We start from the raw sequence: 22,833 nt of genomic DNA on the forward strand, positions 1-22,833 counted from the left end.
AAATTTTATTTTAAATCTACTTTAAATTTCCTCCTTCCTATTTTGAGATCCCCTGCACAAGGATTAGCTAAACTGATGTCAGGTAGTTTACCCCAATGCTCCTGTCAGTTTATTAAAAGGACAATAAAATGAAAAACAGATGGAAGCTTTGTGTACTTCAGCTGAAATAAAAGTAGAAAATACTGAAAACATAAGGCAACATACACGTTAACTGAACCAGCTGTAATGATTCTCCTGTTCTCTTTCCACAGATACTTCCTTGCCTGCTAAATGTATTCTACATTTTTGGATATTATTTCTGATTTGTGACAGGTGCGTCATGATCCAGCTCATCACTTTTACATTTTCTGTACTTGTTTGAAGTTAAAAATAGATTTGTTATCAAAGTACATACACCATATACAACCCTGAGATTAATTTTCTTGCGGGCATACATGGTAAATCCAAGAAACACAATAGAATTAACGAAAGACTGCATCCAACATGACAAATGACCAATGTGCAGAGAAGAGAAAATTGCAAATACGAAAGAGAAAAAATAAAAATAAAAATAATAAATAAATAAGCAATAAATATCGAGAGCATGAGATGAAGAGTCCTTGAAAGTGAGTCAATACATTGTAGGAACAGTTCAGTGATGGGGCGAGTGAAGTTCAGTGAGGTTATCTGGTTTAAGGAGGTGATGGTTGAGGGGTAATTGTTCGTGAACCTGGTGCTGTGAGTCCCGAGGCTCCAGTGCCTTCTTCTTGATGACAGCAGCGAAAACAAAATGAGTGGTTGGGGTCCTTGATGATGTTTCACACTTTTATTGTGAAACATTCACAAGTAGTTTCAACCTCTACCACTTCAATTTCCACCTTTCACTTCCTCACCCCATCCACTCTACAAACTCTCCCAGACCATTTCACATTTAATCTCTTGGCCCCACATCTTGCTGCATTCGTCATCATACACAAGGTAAATGTTGGTCACGTAGCTCACACCCACAGCCAATATTCCCTTAAAATTTTATGTTCCCTTTGTATCCACCCACTGAAAAATAACTCTCTTGGCTTATTTAGAATTACACTTTTTACCCGAAAATGCTATTTATCACAATTCCATTCTCCCAGAATCCATCATCGCTGTCTCCTCCATTTACTAGAACAAATATATGGATACTGTTTAACTTGCTAAGTGCAAGCAGCACTTTTTCTGTTTTTGAAACAGACCATTCCCAGCTTTTCAGATCAACTGTTGATAAAACCATAATGTGTGCTTCTTATGTCCCAGCTTGCTGTTTATCCACAAATAAGCTATAACAGCTTCCAGTCTTTCACTTGTTCTTAAAGTTCTCAACAACTGTTCGCATAAGTTCTTTCTTGATCATGTCAGTTTCCATGTCTTTCATCTTCTGCAGCCCTACGACCACCTAGAATATCTACACAACCCCAATTATGGTCTTTTGAATTTCCCCAAATTTAATTATTCTGCAGTTGGGAGGTCTGTTTTTGGCTTCCAGGTTCTCAGTTTCAGAATTCCATCACTAAACAAGTCAATCACCCCCCCCCCTCAATTTTCTCCATCGATGTTTAAAAAAATGTCCGCTTAACCATCTATCTTAATAACTTTTCACAAACTTGTTGCCAGCTTTTGTATGGAAATATTCCAATTAAATTTGTTGACACATTTTACTACATTAAAGATGAAAGAAATTCACTTACTTTAATTTCATCCCTATTCTCTAGATATGCTACGTGGCCATTATTCAGTAACCATAAAATTAAGAACAAGGACACAAGCTCAAATTCACAATTTTAAACTCTGATTTTTGATTTAACATTAAAAGTACAATTGCCCTACACTTATTCATTGCCTTCAACACATTAAAGTATCCCACCGGTTTCTATTATGGGAAGAGACAGGTTCTTGGCAAAATAATTAAAGTAGTCCATGTGTAAATAACATATAGTATTGTAAAAACAGTAAAAGGTAGTCAAAATGTATCAGACTTCAAAGCTGTTGCATAAATTACTGTAAATATATTGTGATTATATCATTTAATTGAAAACAATTTCAAAAAGCTTTAAGTTCAGCATACAACCTACAAGGGGAATAGGCTGCACACTTAGAAGATCTCACTTTTAATTTTTCATAATTGTTGAGCTTATCCAATTCTATCAAGCTGTATTTCACATTCTTCATTACAGAGCTTCTAAATTTGAATTACCATTTGATGGGAAGGGCATGTAGCTGGAAAACATGAATAGTGAATATTCAGTCTTCAGATTCAAATCATATTCTGATGTGAATCATCACTTTAAAGGAGGAATGGAAAAGATAGAGGTGGAAAATCAGAGAAAATTAAAACTGAAAAGCAATGCTTAGGGGCAAAAATCATGCTGCAAAGATTACAGGCAATCTGTACCCATTGTAAAATTGGAAAAAAAATGATTCCTAAAAAGAGCAAATTCATGTTATCTGCAGATACACATTTTTTTCCGTAAAGCTTTGTTCATTACACACATTATTTTTAATAATATGAAGGGCATTTTTTTAAAGCAATAAATAATTGAAAAGGGTCAAGTAAAATTTACATTAAAAGTTGTAACATTGAGAAGATTTTTTCCACATTGCTCCTACAACTACACTCCTAGTGCTAATAGACGAAGTTGATGCGTGTTCTTGTACATACCCAGCTGGCAGTGGTTCTATGTTAATGCTGTTTGGCTGTTGTCTTACAGGCCCTGTAGATGTGTTTGAAGTTGTGTGTCTAGGTTTTCCACTGTCTACTCCTGTATTGCTTCTGGCGGCAGTGTCTGTGGCTGTGGCTGCTGAAGGATCATCAGCAGCTGCACCAATGGACGTACTTGGTGATGAAGTCGTGTTAATGCCTACAGCAGCTGTGGTTGTTTCTGTTGAGCTCGCTGCAGACATAGAAGGTAAAGTTGTACTAGTAGTAGTAATAGTTGTAGTAGTGCAAACAATGGGGGTTGAAGTCTCTGTGGATTCTGTAATAACTCCACTGCCAGCAGTCACAGTTGCTGTTATTGTTGGTGAAGATGAGGATGATGCTGATGGAGGCGTTAGCGGTCGTGATGATGATACTGCTTCTCCATTTACTGAAAGAAAATTAGCAAAAATATTTACAAATTAAACAATGACACATGCATAATCCTGAAATAATTGTGGCATATCGAACTTTTAAGTTGTGTTAGAATCTGCTATAGATTACCAGCACTAAAGCTGTTTCTGTTCAGCTTTTAATAAGTTTTTTTAAATAAATGGTCAAGCTTACAGTTCATTACGTCCCTTAGTATTATTTTTGAAAGGGTATTTTGCAGCCACCTAGTTCTTTCTTAACAAATATTTACTTTACAGGCTCCAAGGTACAAAACAAACATATTTTTCTGTATACTTATATAATCAGGCACTAATTTCATTTACAGCAATACTTAATAAAATCAGCAGCTTGAGACATCAATTGTGGTGGCACAGGACACTGGACTTCAATGTCTCGTGTGCAGCATGCATATTTTCTGTGTGACCACATGGATGCACTCCAATTAATCGGGTTTTCTCCCACATCCCCGAAGATGTTCCGATTGAGTGCTGTAACTTAGAAACGTAGAAAAACTGCAGCACAATACAGGCCCTTTGGCCCACAATGCTGTGTTGAACATGTACTTACTTTAGGGATTACCTCGGGTTACCCATAGCCCTCTATTTTTCTAAGCTCCATGTACCTCTCTAGGAGTCTCTTAAAAGACCCTATCACATCTGCCTCCACCACCATCGCCGGCAGCCCATTCAACGCACTCACCACCCTCTGCATAAAAAATTTACCTGACATCTCCTCTGCACCTACTTCCAAGCATCTTAAAACTGTGCCCTCTCGTGATAGTCATTTCAGCCCTGGGAAAAAGCCTCTTCACATGATCAATGCCTCTCATCATCCTATACACCTCTATCAGGTCGCCTCTCATCCTCTATCGCTCCAAGGAGAAAAGGCCAAGTTCACTCAATCTATTCTCATAAGGCATGCTCCCCAATTCAGGTAACATCCTTGTAAATCTCCTCTGCACAATTTCCATGGTTTCCACATCCTTCATGTAGTGAGGTGACCACAGCTGAGGACAGTACTCCAAGTGGGGTCTGACAAGGGTTCTATATTGCTGTAACATTACCTCTCGGCTCTTAACCTTAATCCCACAGTTGATGAATGGCAAGGCACCGTGTGCCTTTTTAACCACACAGTCAACCTGCGTAGCAGCTTTGAAGGTCCTATGGATTCGGATCCTAAGATCGTTCTGAACCTCCACACTGCCAAGAGTCTTACCATTAACACTATATTCTGCCATCATACTTGACCTACCAAAATAAACCACCTCACACTTATCAGGGTTGAACTTCATCTGTCATTTCACAGCCTAGTTTTGCATCCTATTGGTCCCGCTGTAACCTCTGACTGCCCTCCACACTATCTACAACACCCCCAACTCTTGTGTCATCAGCAAATTTACTGACCCATCCCTCCACTTCCTCATCCAGGTCAGTTATAAAAATCACGAAGAGAAGGGGTCTCAGAACAGATTCCTGAGGCACTCCACTGGTGACCGACCTCCATGCAGAATATAACCTGTCTACAACCACTGTTTGCCTTCTGTGGGCAAGCCAGTTCTGGATCCACAAAGCAATGTCCCCTTGGATCCCATGCCTCCTTACTTTCTCAATAAGCCTTGTATGGGGTACCTTATCAAATGCCTTGATGAAATCCATATACGTTACATCTACTGCTCTACCATCATCAATGTGTTTAGTCACACCCTCAAAAAATTCAGTCAGGCTTGTAAGGCACGACCTGCCCTTGACAAAGCCATGCTGAATATTCCTAATCATAATATGCCTCCCCAAATGTTCATAAATCCTGCCTCTCAGGATCTTCTCCATCAACTTACCAACCACAGAACTAAGACTCAATGGTCTTAATTTCCTGGGCTATCACTACAACCTTTCTTGAATAAGGAAACAACAACTGCAACCCTCCAATCCTCCACAACCTCATCTGTCCCCATTGATGATGCAAAGATCATTGCCAGATTCTCAGCAATCTCCTCACTTGCCTCCTACAGTAGCCTAGGGTACATCTTGTCCAGTCCCGGAGACTTCTCCAACTTGATGCTTTCTGAAAGCACCAGCACATCCTCTTCCTTAATTTTTATATGCTCAAGCTTTTCAATCTGCTGTAAGTCATCCCTTTAATCGCCATGATCCTTTTTCATACTGAATACTTAAGCAAAGTATTCATTAAGTACCTCAGCTACCTCCTCCAGTCCATACATACTTTTCCATTGTCACACTTGATTGGTTCTATTCTCTCACGTCTTATCCTCTCGCACTTCACATAAGAGTAAGAGGATAACTTGCCTCTACTGCGTCCTCATCATTAAGACATTGTTGAAATGTGGATAGGATGGCAACTCATTATCTCAGGACTACATTTGCAGCATGCTGCCACCCACACTGGACCCCTACAGTTCACTCACCAACACCACAGATCAATGGACGACACAATAGCCACAGCTCTACACACCGTCCTTACATGTCTGGAGAAGAGGGATGCTTATGTGAGAATGCTGTTCTTGGACTACAGTTCAGCATTCAACACCATAATTCCCTCCTGGCTCGAAAAGAATCTTAGAGACCTCAACCTTCACCCCGCCTTGTGTAGCTGGATCCTGGACTACCTGTCAGATCGCCAGCAGGTGGTAAGAATGGGTTCCCTCACCTCTGTCCCTCTGCCCCTCAACACAGATGCCCCTCAGGTCTGCCCCTCCTTTACTCTCTGTATACCCATGACTGTGTCATCACCCACAGCTCCAAACTGCTAATTACATTTGCCGATGACACTGCACTAATTGGCCTAAACTTAAGTAAAGATGAGGCAGCCCACGGAGAGGAAGTCATCAACCTGACACAATGCTGTCAAGAAAACAACCTCTCACTCAACATTGCATAAATAAAGGAGCTAGTTGTGGACAAAAGGAAGAATGGAGACAGGCTCACACCTATTGACATCAATGGATCTGGGGTTGAGAGGGTGAACAGCTTTAAGTTTCTCGGCTTAATTATCACTGAGGATCTCACATGGTTTGTACATACCGGCTGTGTGATGAAAAAGGCACAACAGTGCCTCTTTCACCTCAGATGGTCGAAGAAGCTTGGTATGTCCCCCCAAATTCTAAGAACTTTCTATAGGGGCACGATTGAGAGCATCCTGACTGGCTGTATCACTGCCTGGTATGAGAACTGTACTTCCCTCAATTGTAGGACTCTGCAGAGGGTGGTGCGGATAGCCCAGCGCATCTGTAGATGTGAACTTCCCACAATTCAGGACACTTACAAAGACAGGTGTGTAAAAAAGGCCCAAAGGATCATTGGACACCCAAATCACTACAACCACAAACTGTTCCAGCTGCTACCATTTGGGAAACAGTACCACAGCATAATAGCCAGAACCACAGGCTCCGGGACAGCTTCTTTCACCAGAATGCTTAATTCATTTATGCTGATGTATTTCTATGTTATACTGACTATCCTGTTGTACATAATTGTTATAAATTACTATAATTGCACATTGCACATTTAGATGGACATGTAACGTAAAGATTTTTACTTCTCATGTATGTGAAGGATATAAGTAATAACGTTAATTCAAATCAATTCAATAGAATTTTCATGTTGGCAGGGTAACTGTGAGAGGAAGAGAGGAGGTACTGCTGTTAGTCAGAAGTTGAATCTCTTCAGTTTTAAGGAAGGTTATCAGAGAAGATTCATTAAATGTGGCCAAATGGATAGAGATTAAACATCAGTACATCATTTAGGATCTACATATCAAGTGGAGGAGGTGACAATAGGGGTACAATCTGGAGACAACTCAGATATTTTAAAGTAATTATGGAAAATGATAAGGATGGAACCGTATCAAGATCTTAAATCAGCGTAATTTCATTAACATATAGGAAGACCTGGCAAGGGTAGAATGGGAGCATCCACATGCATGTCTGCAACTGCACTGAATGGAGAAATAGTAAGAATTTAAGGCCAATATCTTCCTGCAAGGATAAAAGACAGAGATAACAACTAGATGGAACCATGAATGCCAAGGACATTGAGAGCTGAATAAAGAGTAAAAATGAAGCATATGATAGGCATTGGAAATTTTTGCTGGGGAGGCCTCAACTGTAGGGATGCACACAAAAAGGAAATAGAGAGACAAAGAAAGGTGACAAGAAAAAACACTGTTCGGTATGATTAAGGAAAACCCCAGTGTTCTATACATACTTTAAGGGTATTAGACTAATCAAGGATAAAACTATGGCCCATTACAGACAAAGCGGAGCAATCTGTCTGCGGAGTCTGAAGATACAGGTATATTCAGAATGAATCATTTTCAACAGTATTCATAAGGAAACAGACTTTGTCGTTGGAAAATCCTGCGAAGGGGAGGATAAAAGTCTATTGCATGTCTAGAGCACAAGAGGAAGTACATGATGACTTGGCAGGTTTAAAGCAGATAAATCTCCAAGGCTGAGCAGGATTTATGCTAAGCTCCTGCAGAAAGCAAGGAAAGAGATTGCTGGAGCTCTGAATGAGATCTTTATCATTTGCTGTCCTCCAGTCACCTTACTTGAAACATAACCCCCCCCCCCTTTTTCAACAGAGGCAACATGGGGTAAAGCTGGGTAACTATAAGATTGTGAGTAGAGGGAAAATGAAAAAGAAAAAAACACTTTAATGGACAGGATTAATAATCACTTGGAAAGGCAGAGAATAATCAGACACTCCCAACATAGCTTGTTAAGGACAGATCCTGCCTGATGAGTTTGACTTATATTTGAAGAGCAACAAATGGATTAATAAAAGCACGAAGTAGGTGTGATTTATTTACAGTTTAGAAAAGCCTTTCACAAGGTGACTAATTCAAAAGGGTGGGGACCCATGGGATTCAGGGTAAGTTGGCAAAATGGATCTAAAACTGACTTTGCAAAATAGAGGGCAATGGTATAGAGTTGTTTTTGCAATTGAATTCCTTTGACTAACAGTGCCTCACAAGGACCAGCTAATCCTTGTTATATTTAATAACATAAATGACTTGGTAGAATCTAGGGGGAGTTTATGGAAATGTGGGATCAATAAGTGACAGAAGAAATTGTCTGGAGATGCAATTGCTCTGTAAATGGGCATAGATTCTCCTATACCATAAAGAAATATAGAAACCTACCACAATTCATTGTGGCTACAGTGAACATTATCTCCAAAATGTACTCTGTTACTTGAACATAGAAATAGAAATAGAAATCCTCAGCACAATACGGATTGCAGAGAGATCTGTGTCAGCAGAAAAAATGGGCTGAAAAATGGCAGATGGCATTTAATGCAGACAAGCACAAGATTTTGCACTTCAGTAGGACCAACCAGGGTGGATTTACACAGGGTATGATAGGGCACTGAGGAGTGTGGTAGAACAATGGGATTTGGGAATACAGCTACATAATTCATTCACAGTGGCATCAAAGGTAGGTAGGTTGTAAAGAAAACTTCATAATGGCCTTCTTAAATCAATGAATTGAGTACAAAAGATGGGATGTTATGTTGAAGTTGTATATGAAGTTGGTGAAGCCTAATTTGGATATTGTGTGCAGTTTTGGCCACCTAACTAAAAGAAAGATGTGAACAAGGTTGAAAGAGTGCAGAGAAAATTTACAAGGGTATTGTGGGACTGGAAGACCGGAGTTTTAAGGAAAGATTGAATAGTTTAGCACTGCATTCTTTAGACCATAGATGATTAACGAGATTTGATAGAGGTATACAAAATTTTGAGAGGTATAAATAGGGTAACTACAAGCAGGCCTTTCCACTGATGTTGGGTGGGATGACAACCAGGGGTTAAGAGTGAAAGGTAAAAAGTTTAAGGGGAACATGGGGGAAATTTCTTTACTTAATAGGTCGTGAGATTGTGGAATGAGCTACCAGAGTAAGTGGTACATGTGAGTTTGATTTCAACATTTCAGAGAAGTCTGGATACATACATGGATAGCATGGATATGAAGGGCTCTACGGTCCTGATGCAGGTCGATGGGAGAAGGCAGTTTAAATGGTTTTGGCATGGACTTAGGTGGGCTGAGTGGCCTGTTCTGTCTGTGACACCATGACTCCAAAAAGTGATTCCACTGAAATTTTCAATGTCTTGACGAGGTGGATTCTGCAAGAATGCTTTGTCCAGTTGAAATGTGCAGAAAAACAAATTCTAGACTTGGGATAAGAAGCCACCTTTTAAAGCATAAACTGAAGAAGTTTTCTTTACTCAGAAGGTAAAATCTGGAGGGGGAGGAAGTTCGATGGAAGGATGCGAACCTTTGGAACTCTTGAGGTCAGAAGGAGGTAGATGAGGTAAATTTTAATTAGAATATAATTAAAATTGGGACAGACTGATTTTGGTCATTAAAGGTATTAAAGGAGTTGAACCAAGTTCAACCATTAACTGAATGGTTGAGCATTTCTTTAGGCACTTACCTCAATATTAGCTGAGCCCCAATTTCCATCAATTAAATCTTAAGAAAGCTAGAACATTATTTTCAAAGGCTCCAGCAGCAAGCTCTGTAAATAATCTAACATCTTATTAAGCAAATACTGAGTTTCTAGCCCCTGTGCTCTGTGAATAAAGACATTCTATTTGTAACTCCATAACAAATACCAGCCACTGATCCAAAAGCCACTGCAGGTGAAACCTTTTATCCTGAAACTGCGACGTAGGGAAAGCAACCTTCCAGCATCTACCTTGAGAAACCATTGAAGAACAATGCACTTCGGTGAGATGATAATTCCTTCCTTTATGCTCCAGAGAAGTTAAACTCATTCCAATAAAGTCATTAGCATTCTTGTATAATGTACAATACAATATGCAGATGTTATTCCCTTATTTAAGCAAGGGAGTAGAGAAGCCCAGGAAATGTTGAAAGGCATGGACAGAGTGGATATGGCAAAGTTGTTTCCCATCGTGGGGGAGTCTAGTATGAGAGAACATGACTAGAGGACGGCAGGGTGCCCATTCAGAACAGAGATGCGAAAGATTTTTTTTAGCCAGAGGGTGGTGAATCTGTGGAATTTGTTGCCACGGGCAGCAGTGGAGGCTAAGTCATTGGGAGTATTTAAGGCACAGATTGATAGGTATCTGATTAGTCAGGGCATCAAAGGTTATGGGGAGAAGGCGGGGGAATGGGACTAAAGGGGAGATTGGATCAGCTCATGATGAAATGGCGGAGCAGACTCAATGGGCAGAATGGCCGATTTCTGCTCCTTTGTCTTATGGTCTTATGGAAATTATAGACCAGTAAGTCTTACTTCAGTGGTTGGTAAGTTGATGGAAGAGATCTTGAGAGACAGGATTTATCAACATTTGGAGAGGCATAATATGATTAGGAATAGTCAGCATGGTTTTGTCAAAGGCAGGTCATGCCTTACGAGCCTGACTGAATTTTTTGAGGATGTGACTAAACACATAGATGAAGGTAGAGCAGTAGATATTGTGTATATGGATTTCAGCAAAGCATCTGATAAGGTACCCCATGCAAGGCTTATTGAGAAAGTAAGGAGGCGTGGGATCCATGGGGACCTTGCTTTGTGGATCCAGAATTGGTTTGCCCACAAAAGGCAAACTGTGGTTGCAGACAAGTCATATTCTGCATGGAGGTCGGTGACCAGTGGAGTGCCTCAGGGATCTGTTCTGGGACCCCTTCTCTTTGTGATTTTTATAAATAACCTGGATGAGGAAGTGGAGGGATGGGTTAGCAAATATGCTGATGACACAAAGGTTGGGGGTGTTGTGGATAGTGTGGAGGGCCATCAAAGGTTACAGCAAGACATCGATAGGATGCAAGACTGGGCGGAGTAGTGGCAGATGGAGTTCAACCTAGATAAGTGTGAGGTGGTTCCTTTTGGTAGGTCAAATATGATGGCAGAATATATGATGCGAGGCATTGATCCTGTGGATAGTCAAAGGCCTTTTCCCAGGACTGAAATGGCTAACATGAGAGAGCACAATTTTAAGGTGTCTGGAAGTAGATATAGAGAAGATGTCAGGGGTAAGGTTCTTTTACGCAGAGAACAGTGAGAGTGTGGAATAGGCTGCCAGCGACGGTAGTGGAGGCAGATACAAAAGGGTCTTTTAAGAGACTCCTGGATAAGTACATAGAGCTTAGAAAAATAGAGGGCTATGGGTAACCCTAGGTAATTTCTAAAATAAGTACATGTTCAGCACAGCATTGTGGGCTGAAGGGCCTGTATTGTACTGAAGGTTTTCTATGGTTCTATGCAGATATAGGTTTATGAAACCTTATTTTTAAATCAAGCTCACAAATAAAACATACAACTCCATTGGTGCAGAACTATCATTCAGTTTGGTGCATACAGGAGTTGAAAGAAAGATTCCAGGTATGTATAGAATTCACAATAGAGTAATAAATATAGGCTCATAAATTAAACAGAGATGCCTTTCTAAATTACAAACATAATTAAATAACAACTTTTCAGAGCTTCTGAACAGAACAGGTATCACAGAATCAGAATGTTAAGGATTTGCATCTAAAATTCATACAAAATACAAACTCATTACTAAAAGAAAACTTACATATTAAATCAAAGGCCATCTGGCACTTCAGGTGGATTTAAAATGTCTAATAGCATTACTCTGAAGCACAGTAGAAATGTTTTGTTGTATGGACAATATTTATTCCTTAATAGTGGAAGAACAGTAAAAATGCAACAGAATTTTTTTTGAATCAGTTTTAGTAATTAAAATAGAGTGTCTTATTCACAGTTGCTTGTCATAGTTTATATTCAGCCATTTGCGTAAGCAATTGTATAAATAAGGCAACCTATTTTACAGATTAAAATTGAGGGTTTTTTTGTAAAATGTTTGTCTTTCTTTCTTATATTAAGGAATAAACGATCAAAGCAACTGGAAAACTTCCCGTGCTGTATCAAAATAGTGCAAAAGGATCTTTTAAATCTACCTGAAACAGCAATTTGCCTATGCTGAATATAAGCTGTCAGTTTCCTACATTACAACAACAAGACTTCTAATGCTTCAAGTGGCAAAAAGGTTCAGAGGTCAAGGAAAAAGCCATGTAAAATCAAACCTCTCTTACCAGTAGCACTGGTAGATGGAGAAGCTGAGTCTTTTGGTGATGTTGTATTTTTCGGCCTAGCTGCTGCAAGACAGGGAGAACAATTGCTTTCTCCATTCATCACTGGAGAACTGGGTGCAGATTGCCGAGAAGAACTTGTTGATGGACTATCTGCACAGTTGAAGGTTTCGGCGTTCGATCTTATTGAAAAAATAATTGAAATTAACATACTGGAAACAAATCAAATCCTATTCTTATTCAATTAATTTTTTATCTGTATTAATTCAGATATTTTTTTATGACTATTAAAAGAGTTTACATTGAATTAATTCAATCTATTCTATCAATTTTTTTTCCCTTTCAGGACTATGTTTCCACTATAGGCACAAACCATCCATGGGAAATGTTTGATGACACACATCCACCACTCAGTATGTAAAGAATTTGTCCCAGACGTCCCCCGATATTTTCCTCCAAATACTTTAACATTATGCCCCCTTGTATTAGCCATTTCGAGCCTGAGAACATGTCTCTGGCTATCCACTTTATCTATGCTTCTTATCATCTTGTACTCCTCTATGAAGTCACCCCTCATCCTCCATTTCTCCAAAGGGAAAAGTCCTAGCTCACTCAACCTACCTTCATAAAACATGCCCTCTAGTCTAGGCAGCATCCTGGTACATCTCCTTGGTATTCTCTCTAAAGCTTCCACATCCTTCTGACCAAAACTGGAACCAATAGTCCAGGTGTGGTTGAACCAGGAATTTACAGAGCTGCAAGATTATGATGTGGCTCTTGAACTGAATTCCCCTAACTAATGGAGGCCAACACACCAATTGCTTTCTTAATAGCTCTAATCAAATTGCATGACAACCTTGAGGGATCTAGGAATATGGACACTAAGATCCATCTGTTCCTCCACATTGCCAAGATTCTTATTATTAACCCTCACAATGCACACTACACGCTGGAGGAACTCAGCAGGTCAGGCAGCATTCTTGGAAACGAACAGTCAGCGTTTTGGGCTGAAACCCTTCGTCAGGATTGAAGAGGGAGGGAGCAGGAGAAGGTAGGGAAGGGGAAGCAGGGAGGGGATAGGCAGGAGAGGTGAAGAAGGAATGTAAGGGGAAAGCACTATGGGTAGTAGAAGGAGGCAGAACCATGAGAGAGGTGATAGGCAGCTGGAGAAGGAGGCAGAGTGAAACTGGGATGGGGGAAAGGAGGGGAAGGGAATGACCAGAAGTTGGAGAATTCAATATTCATGCCAAGGGGCTAGAGACTACCCAGACAGTATGTGAGATGTTGCTCCTCCAACTTGAGTTTGGCCTCATCATGGCAGTAGAGGAGGCTATATATGGACATTTATGTAGTGTACCTGGACTTTCAGAAAACCTTTGATAAGGTCCCACATAAGAGATCAGTGGGCAAAATTAGAGCACATGGTATTGGGGATAAGGTACTGACATGGATAGAAAATTGGTTGGCAGACAGTAAACAAAGAGTATGGATTAACGGGTCCCTTTCAGAATGGCAGGCAGTGACGAGTGGTGTACCGCAAGGCTCGGTGCTGGGACCACAGCTATTTACAATATACATTAATGATTTAGATGAAGGGATTAAAAGTAACATTAGCAAATTTGCAGATGACACAAAGCTGGGTGGCAGTGTGAAATGTCAGGAGGATGTTATGAGAATGCAGGGTGACTTGGACGGGTTGGGTGAATGGGCAGATGCAGTTTAATGTGGATAAATATGAGGTTATCCACCTTGGTGGCAAGAACAGGAAGGCAGATTACTATCTAAATGGTGTCAAGTTAGGAAAAGGGGAACTACAATGAGATCTAGGTGTCCTTGTTCATTGGTCACTGAAAGTAAGCATGCAGGTACAGCAGGCAGTGAAGCAAGCTAATGGCATGTTGGCTTTCGTAACAAGGGGAGTTGAGTATAGGAGCAAAGAGGTCCTTCTGCAGTTGTATAGGGCCCTGGTGAGACTACACCTGGAGTAATTGTGTGCAGTTTTGGTCTCCAAATTTGAGTAAGGGCATTCTTGCTATTGAGGGAGTGCAGCGTAGGTTCACAAGGTTAATTCCCAGGATGGCAGGACTGTCATATGTTGAAAGATTGGAGCAACTGGGCTTGTATACACTGGAATTTAGAAGGATGAGAGGGGATCTGATTGAAACATAGATTATTAAATGATTGGACACGCTAGAGGCAGGAAACATGTTCCCGATGTTGGGTGAGTCCAGAACCAGAGGCCACCATTTAAGAATAAAGGGTAAGTCATTTAGAACAGAGTTGAGGAAAAACTTTTTCACCCAGAGAGTTGCGGATCTGTGGAATGCTCTGCCTCAGAAGGTAGTGGAGGCCAATTCTCTGGATAGTTTCAAGAAAGAGTTATATAGAGTTCTTAAAGATAGCGGAGTCAAGAGATATGGGGAGAAGGCAGGAACGGGGTACTGATTATGGATGATTAGCCATAATAAAGTGAATGGTGGTGCAGGCTCGAAGGGCTGAATAGAATATGTCTATTGACATATCCAAATGGGAATGTGAAGCAGAGTTGAAGTGGGTGGCAACTGGGAGATCCTGTCTGTTGTGGCGGACGGAGCGGAAGTGCTCGACAAAGTGGTCCCCCAATCTGCATTGGGTCTCAGCGTTGTAGAGGATGCCGCTTCCGGAGCACCGGATGCAATAATGACCCCAACAGACCCACAAGTGAAGTGTTGCCTCACCTGGAAGGACGGTTTGGGGCCCTGAATGGTAGTAAGACAGAAGGTGTCGGGACAGGTGTAGCACTTACGCTTGCAAGGATAAGTGCCAGGTGGGAAATACGTGCGGAGGGACATGTGGACCAGAGATTCGCGGAGGGAACGATCCCTGTGGAAAGCAGAGAGGGGTAGAGAGGAAAAGATGTGCTTAGTGGTGGGGTCCTGTTGAAGATGGCGAAAGTTGCGGAGGATAATGTGCTGGATCTGGAGGTTGGTGGGGTGATAGGTGGGGACAAGGGAAATTCTGTCCCTGTTGTGGTGATGGGAGAATGAGGGTGAGGGCCAAAGTGCAGGAAATGGAGGAGGTGCGGGTGAGGTCATCGTGGATGACGGCAGAAGGGAAACCACGATCCTTAAAGAAATAGGACATTTGAGATGTCCTGGAATGGAAAGCCTCATCCTAAGAACAGATGCAGTGGAGATGGAGGAACTGGGAATAGGGAATAGTATTTTTGCAAGTGGCAGAGTGGGTGGAGGTATAGTCAAGGTAGTTATGAGAGTCAGTGGGTTTATAGAAGATGTCAGTGGACAGTCTGTCTCCAGAGATGGAGACCAAGAGATCGAGAAAGGGGAGAGAAATGTCCAAGATGGACCAAGTGAATTTGAGGCCTGGGTGGAAATTAGAGGCAAAATCGATGAAATTGACGAGCTCAGCATGGGTGCAGGAAGCAGCACCAATGGAGTCATCAACGTAGTGAGGGTAAAGTTGGGGAGCAGTACCAGTATAGATTTGGAGCATAGACTGTTCCACACAACCAACGAAGAGGCAGGCATAGCTGGGGCCCATGCGAGTGCCCATAGCTACACCCTTGGTCTGAAAAAAGTGGGAAGAGCCAAAAGAGAAGTTATTAAGTGTGAGTACCAGTTCCGCCAACTGGAGGAGGGTGGCGGTGGGGGGTAACTGGTGAGGTCTATTGTCCAGAAAGTAGCAGAGGGCTTTGAGGTCTTCTTGATGGGGAATGTAATTGTATAAGGATTGGACATCCATAGTAAAAATGAAGCAGTCGGGACCAGGGAACTGGAAGTTATTGAAGAGGTGGAGGGCATGGGAGGTATCCTGGATGCAGGTGGGGAGGGACTGAACTATGCGTGACAAAATGGAGTCCAGGTAGGCGGATACAAGTTCGGAGGGGCAGGAGCAGGCCGAAACTATGAGTCTACCGGGACAGTCAGGCTTGTGTTTACTACTATTAACCCTATATTCTGCCTTTAAATTCAACCTTCTAAAATGAATCACTTCACACTTCTCCAGTTGAACTCCATTTGCCTCTTCTCAGCCCAGCTGTGCAACATGTTGCAACATACAACAACCCTCCACCATACACAAGTCCATCAACTTTTGTGTCACCTGCAAACTTACTAACCCACTCTTCCACTTCCTCAACCAAATCAATTATAAAAATCACAAAGAGCAGGGTTCCCACAACAGATCCCTGGGGAGCACTACTGGTCAGTAACCTCCAGGTAGAATACTCTCCATCTTCTACACCCTCTGCCTTCTATGGGCAAGCCAATTCTGTATCCGCACCACCAAGCTTCCCTTGATGTCATTCTTCCTGACTTTCTGAATGAGCCTGCCACACTGAACCTTATAAAATGCCTTATTAACATCCACTATTTTATCTTCATCAATGTACTTTGTCACATCTTCAAAGAATTCAGGATCGTGAGTTTTAAATTGCCTTTCACAAAGCCATGCTAACTCTCCCTAACCAGACTAGGCTATTGTCGTAAATCCTGTCCCTGAGAATCTTCTCCAATAATTTGCCCATCACTGAAGTAAGACTCACCTGTCTATAATTCTCAGAATTATCACTAATCCTTTTCTTCAGCAAAGGAACAGCATTTGCCACACTCATCTGGTACCATTCCTATGGGCAGTGATCATTGCAAAAGGTGCAATAGAAGCTCCCTTCACTTCCCATGGTAACCTGTAGAATATCCCATCCAGTCCTGGGGACTTATCTCTCCTATTATTTTTCAGAAGTTCTAAAACACCCACATTCTTAATATCAACGTGTTCAAGCATATCAACCTGTTTTACGCAGTCCTCACAAACATCAAGTTCCCTACCACTGGTGAATGCTGAAGTCAACTATTCAGTAAGGACATCTTATATCTCTTCCAACTCCAGGCACATTGAGGGAAAATCTCACTTGGTGAACCTGTTGGAATTCTTTGAGGAGATTAAAAGTAGGATAAATAAAGGGGATACAGTAGATGTTGTATATTTGCACTTTCAGAAGGCCTTTGACAAGGTGTCACACATGAGGCTGCTTACCAAGTTAAGAACCCATAGTATTACAGGAAAGATAAAAACATGGCTAGACCATTGGCTGATTGGCAGGAGGCAAAATGTGGGAACAAAGGAAGTGGTATTCCACTGGGGTCTGTATTGGTATCGCTTCTTTTTATGTTATATATCAAAGATTTGGATGATGGAATGGACAGCTTTGTGGCCAAGTTTGCAGAAGATATGAAGATAGGTGCAGGAACAGGGAGACAGGTAGACAGATTAGGAGAATTGATGAAGAAATGGCAGATGGAATAGTCTTGGGAAGTGTGTAGCCATATACTTGCGTTAGAGAACTAAAAGTGTAGACCATCTTCTAAATGAAAAGAAAATTCAAAAATCTGAGCTGCAAAGGGATTTGTGAGTCCTTGTGAAGGATTCCCTAAAGGTTAACTTGCAGTTTGAAGCGGTGGTAAGGAAGCATTCATTTCAAGAGAACTAGAATATAAAAGCAAGAACTTAATGTTTTATAAGGCACTGGTAAGGCCACACTTACCGATCATTGTGAGCAGTTTGGGGTCCCTTATCTAAGAAAGGATGTGCTAACATTGGAGATGATTTTGAGGAGGTTCAAGAGAATGATCTGTCAGGGCATGAAGGGTTATAGGAAGAAGGCAGGAGATTGGGGTTGAGAAGGAAATAGATCAGCCATGATGAAATGGCAGCGTAAACTCAATAGGGCAAATGATCCAATTCTGCTCCTACATCTTAAGGTCTTGTCACCTTACAGACCTCTGTCAGGTCACCTCTCATCCTCCTTTGTTTCAAGACACAAAGCTAATAATCTGTCAAACAACAGTTCAGCAAATACAACAGTTCAACTCTGTGCAACAGAACACGCATCATAGTGCGATAGTCACCATTTTATTATTTTGTACAATATTATTGCACATTATTGGTAATTATTGCACATTGGTAAATTATTATTGTGCATATTATTATTCTATTCTTCATAGTTAAGTCTGCATACTGCTCAGTGTATTTTTAAATGTTGCTGCTGTAATGAGAGAATTTCCCACTCAAGATCAATAAAGTATTTTTTATTATTATTAAACCACACACAACCTATTTATTCCTGTTTTCTGCATGCTGTGATTTGACCAATCCTGATTAGCTTTAGTGTACTATGTTAGGGTACATGAGGTAGTAATCAGCCCCTTTGTACACCAAAGGGGTAATTTTTAAAATAGAGCCAGGATATCATCATAAATAAACATATTTCATCAGTTTTCACAACAGAGAAGTTTGCACAGTGAATAAATTCCCACAACCCAGGGTGCTAAGGGATAGATTGCTGGGAATCTGATGGAGATTTTTATATTTTTCTTAGCCACAGGTAAGGTATAAGAAGACCTTATGATAGCTAATGCTGTCCATTGCTTAAACATGGCAATAGGGAGAAGCCTGGAAACTAAAGGCCAGTGGTAGGGAAGATTCTGTGTGTCAGGTTTTACATTCACTTGGAAAGGCAGGGACTGATTAGGAGGAGCGAGTATGGTTTTGTGCTGAGAAGATAATGTCTCACAAATCTGACTGCATTTTTTTTAAGGAGGTAACAAAGAAAATTGATGAAGGCAGATCAGTAGAAGTGATTTACAAGATCTTTAGTACAGATTTTGACAAAGTCTTAGATGGGAGGTTGATCCAGAACGTTAAGGTACAAGTAATCCAAAATGTTCTAACAAACAAGATGCAAAACTGGCCAGGCACAGTGTAATCGTTGATGGGTGTTTTTCTGACTGGAAGTCTATAACAAGAGGTATACCACAATGACTAGTGATAGGGCTCTTTTTGTTGGTAATGTATAAATAACTTAGATGTACTTTTACCACATAGGTGGTAAGAGAAGTAAGTTTGAAAAAAATATGGAAATTAGTGGAGTCGTATAAGTTTGTTGAAGAATACAGTGGGACACAGATCAGCTGTAGAGTTGGGCAGAGTGGTGGCCAATGGAATATAATCCAGACAAGTATGAAGTCATGTAAATTCTATTAGAATAGAGAGTAAATGGCTGGGAGCACTGATATACAGAGGGACCTAGGGTTGAAAGTGCTGGAATCTCTGGAAATTTCACTAAGCAATTCTTTGCACCCTGGATGCCCTTACACAGGGAATTCAGACTGCATTGCCATGGGAGTGTACATGGTTTACTGACAGTAGCATTGGATTGGAAGTAGTACAAGGTACTGACCCTTGCCACTGCATGACCCCAGTCTTGACCACTAATTCTAATTCACTCCCTACCCTCATAATTGTTCTGGCTGGTTCCAGATTTCAGAGAAAGAAGAAAACAAAATAGTTTTGGGTAGCAGAGAAGATGGGAAAAGGATGTGCAGAACAACAGGTATATCTGTGATAAGATGAGAACAGATAAAGACATAACCTCTTCAGTTAAGTATCAATGAAAATCAATAAAGGTTCTTTGCCTGTTTATTAGATTACTGATTGTAAAACTGTGAGAAATGACCAACTGGTCAGCCTATACAAAAATAAGAGGGAAAATTAAGCCTAAATTATAACAGATCAAATCCATTAGACATAAAGAAAGAATGGGTTGGCTGAAGTTGGAGAATTTGACAGCTGAAATCCGAAAAGATCCCAGACAGAAGATCTTGATCCTCAATGTTGTGCTTGACCTCACCGAAACAGCACAGAAGGTAACAATAGAAGTGCTAGTGTGGTTGTGCAAATAAAATGGTTGATAACCAGATGTTTTTCCTTACACAAGTATTCCACAGCATGATTATCCAATTGCATATGGCATCTCCAAAGCAGGTAAGGTCAGGTAGTGCAGTACACTAGATTGTTCTTTATTGACTCTTGCCATGTTGTTCTCCATTAGTATTAGTTTCAGACCATTTACTCTGCCTTTTTACATGACATTTAATTTGAAACAAAATGTTTAATTTCTCTGCCATTTCTTTATTCCTTGATTTACTCTCTCCTATCTCAATATACAAGGCAACATTAACTTTTGCTAATCTTTTTCATTTTGCATTTCAGACAATTTTATAGTCTGTATGTTTCCTACTTGGTGACTCTCACATACTTTTATATCTATCATAATCAAAATACTTCCTTTGTTGATTTCTGCGATCTACCCCAATCCTCAAGTTCACAGCTCCAGTTTGGTATAATTTCATTTTCATTTGATTTAAATACTTGTCAGCACAGGCCTGATCCCCTGAGCTGAGTTTCACTGAAGATGCCTGAAGCTTGCAAAGTGTGCACTAGAATGTCTATGCAAATAAATCTGAAACATTGAGAGTTTCATTCATAAGTAATTCTCTCTGTATCATACTATTACATAATTGGAAGATAAATTTAGTTTTAAATGGCAATGTACTGATTTAGCTTCTTCTAATGGTCTGCTCTGAATCTTCACTGAATTCAATGGAAACCAAACTTCACAGAAAGTATAACAACAACTGAATCACTATCGTTAATTTTCAACACTCATTCAAGACATTTAAGTGAATGCATACTGTAATTCCCAAATGACCAATTATAGAACATCAATGGAAGAAAATATGAAATGTTAGTTACAAAGTAAGTGCAATATTCTCAGAATTTTGTACAACAATGTAAGTGTTTAACCATTTTAAGTGAAAACCAGATTTTCATTCTGTTTAATTACATAATTAGTTATAAGACATTCTCTACTAATACATGCTAGTTTTAAGTTGTAGCATTCAAACTGAATAGGCCTTCAAGTGCTAGAATTCAAATTTAAAGTTATAAACATATTGTGAAAATGAATTAAAAAATATATGAAACAATAATCATTAAGGATTTTATCAAAGAGGGAGGTAAAGAGAATATGGAAAAGAATTTTCTACAAAGTATACAGGAGTTCTTCCTTACTCCGTATGTAAAATGTCCAAAACGACATGATTCATTTTTGGAGCTAGTAATGAATCAGACTTAGTAAGACAAATAAAGAAGAACAGGTGTCTTAACGTCACAATGTCCATCTGCTAATATGAGGCCACTACCATAATTGTCCCACTATCAGCTTGGTCCCTTGTGAAAGAAATGCAATTCCACAATGGCAGAGGAATTTCATCTCAGGACTGAAGAATGAAGGGGGACTTCCAATGGGTAGAGAGAAGGACTGAGAGGAATGTGGAAAGAGTACTTAGTGTAGTGTAGAGGAAAGACGGGTACAGGAAAAGAAACTAAATTGCATGAGACACAACTGGTATAGCATGGCCTGCTCAAAGAAAAAAAAGCAAATGTTCTTCCTTTTGGAGTGAAGAACCAGTACTGATTGATGGGTTTTGTCATCAAGAATGAATTTTCCTGCTATCTCAGTGATTACTTGACCCCACCTCTCCCACGCATAAGTGAAACCCTCATAATATGTAGGCTCATTTTAACATGCAGCCACAATGCTTAGCACATACACCCCAACCACGGATGTTACAAGCGAGGGAAGATGGATGTTTACTCCATTCTAGAAAGAACACTCGTCCTCTTCCAGAGAGAGACAAACAAATCGTTCTGGGTGAAATAAATGCCAGAATTAGAAAAAAGACAGAATCTATTGGAAAGGCAAAGGAGAAAGTCAATTCCAACAAAGTGCTTTTAAAAATTTAAATTTAAAAATGAAGCACAGGTGTATTGAATATTTGACTGAATGCTACTTAAACATCAGCTTGGCTCCAAAACAAATGACCACAGAGACATACATTGCCACATGACCATCAATCTTGAAGGTATTAAAAACCAAACAAAGATAGTCAATACGAGTGAATCTGAAGATGCTGGAAATAAATAAAAACACAAAATTCTGGCAGAACTCAGCAGGCCAGACAGCATCTAAGGGAGGAGGTAGTGACAATGTTTCGACCCGGCGTAGCAGTGTTTCTGTTCACGAAAATAATCATGATCGCGATTGAAAATAAGGTGGAAGTAATAAAGCAATCAGAAAGAAGTGAAATGCCATCGGTCATTGGAAAAGAGTTAGGTTACAGTTGTTCAACGATTGGAACAATTTTAACGGAGCATTTGAAAGGTCCTGCCCCGATGACAGCTACAATTATTACTAAGCAACGCAGTGGTTTATTTATTGAAATACGTATGTTTCTTAAGTGTTTTATATGCATAGAAAGGTAAAATATGTACTATATACTAAGAAAATTGTTTGACTAACTGACGGTAAATAATACCGGATGGACCTGTACCGACTTCAAATCCGACTTAAAGACGGACTCAGGAACGGAACTCATTCATAACCTGGGGACTGCCTGTACTTTAAAGTCATTTCTAGATTACTTATAATACCTAATACAATGTAAATACTATGTAAATAGTTGTTATACTGTATTGTTTAGGGAATAATGACAAGAAAAAATAGTCTGTATATGTTCAAGCAACGAGTGCTGGAGAGAACTTACAGGTTTTCCCGATCTGCAGTTGGTTGAATCCGCGGATAAGGAGGGCCGACTGTACTATAAGGCCAGAGCACCACAATACAAAGCAGCAGAATTCGACCGTTTGGCCCATCGAGTCTGCTCCACCAGTCAATCTTGGCTGATCCTTTTTTATCCTCCCATCCTCAGTCTCACTCCCCAGCCTTCTCCCGTAACCTTTGATGCCG

The 22,833-nt window shown here is 40.3% G+C and overlaps 1 protein-coding gene across 1 annotated transcript in view; it reads right to left on the minus strand.

Moving 5' to 3' along the window:
- Positions 1-22,833, minus strand: part of LOC132399121 (NEDD4-like E3 ubiquitin-protein ligase WWP1) — a 152,128-nt gene that overhangs the window by 65,983 nt on the left and 63,312 nt on the right. The window contains exons 7-8 of the mRNA XM_059979121.1: positions 12,189-12,367; positions 2,675-3,101 (exon numbers count right to left, since the gene is read on the minus strand). Of these exons, the coding sequence (XP_059835104.1) occupies positions 2,675-3,101; positions 12,189-12,367 (606 nt within the window). The remainder of the gene's footprint in view (positions 1-2,674; positions 3,102-12,188; positions 12,368-22,833) is intronic.

This window comes from Hypanus sabinus, chromosome 1, assembly GCF_030144855.1.
Source record: "Hypanus sabinus isolate sHypSab1 chromosome 1, sHypSab1.hap1, whole genome shotgun sequence".
NCBI classification, from domain to species: Eukaryota; Metazoa; Chordata; class Chondrichthyes; order Myliobatiformes; family Dasyatidae; genus Hypanus; species Hypanus sabinus.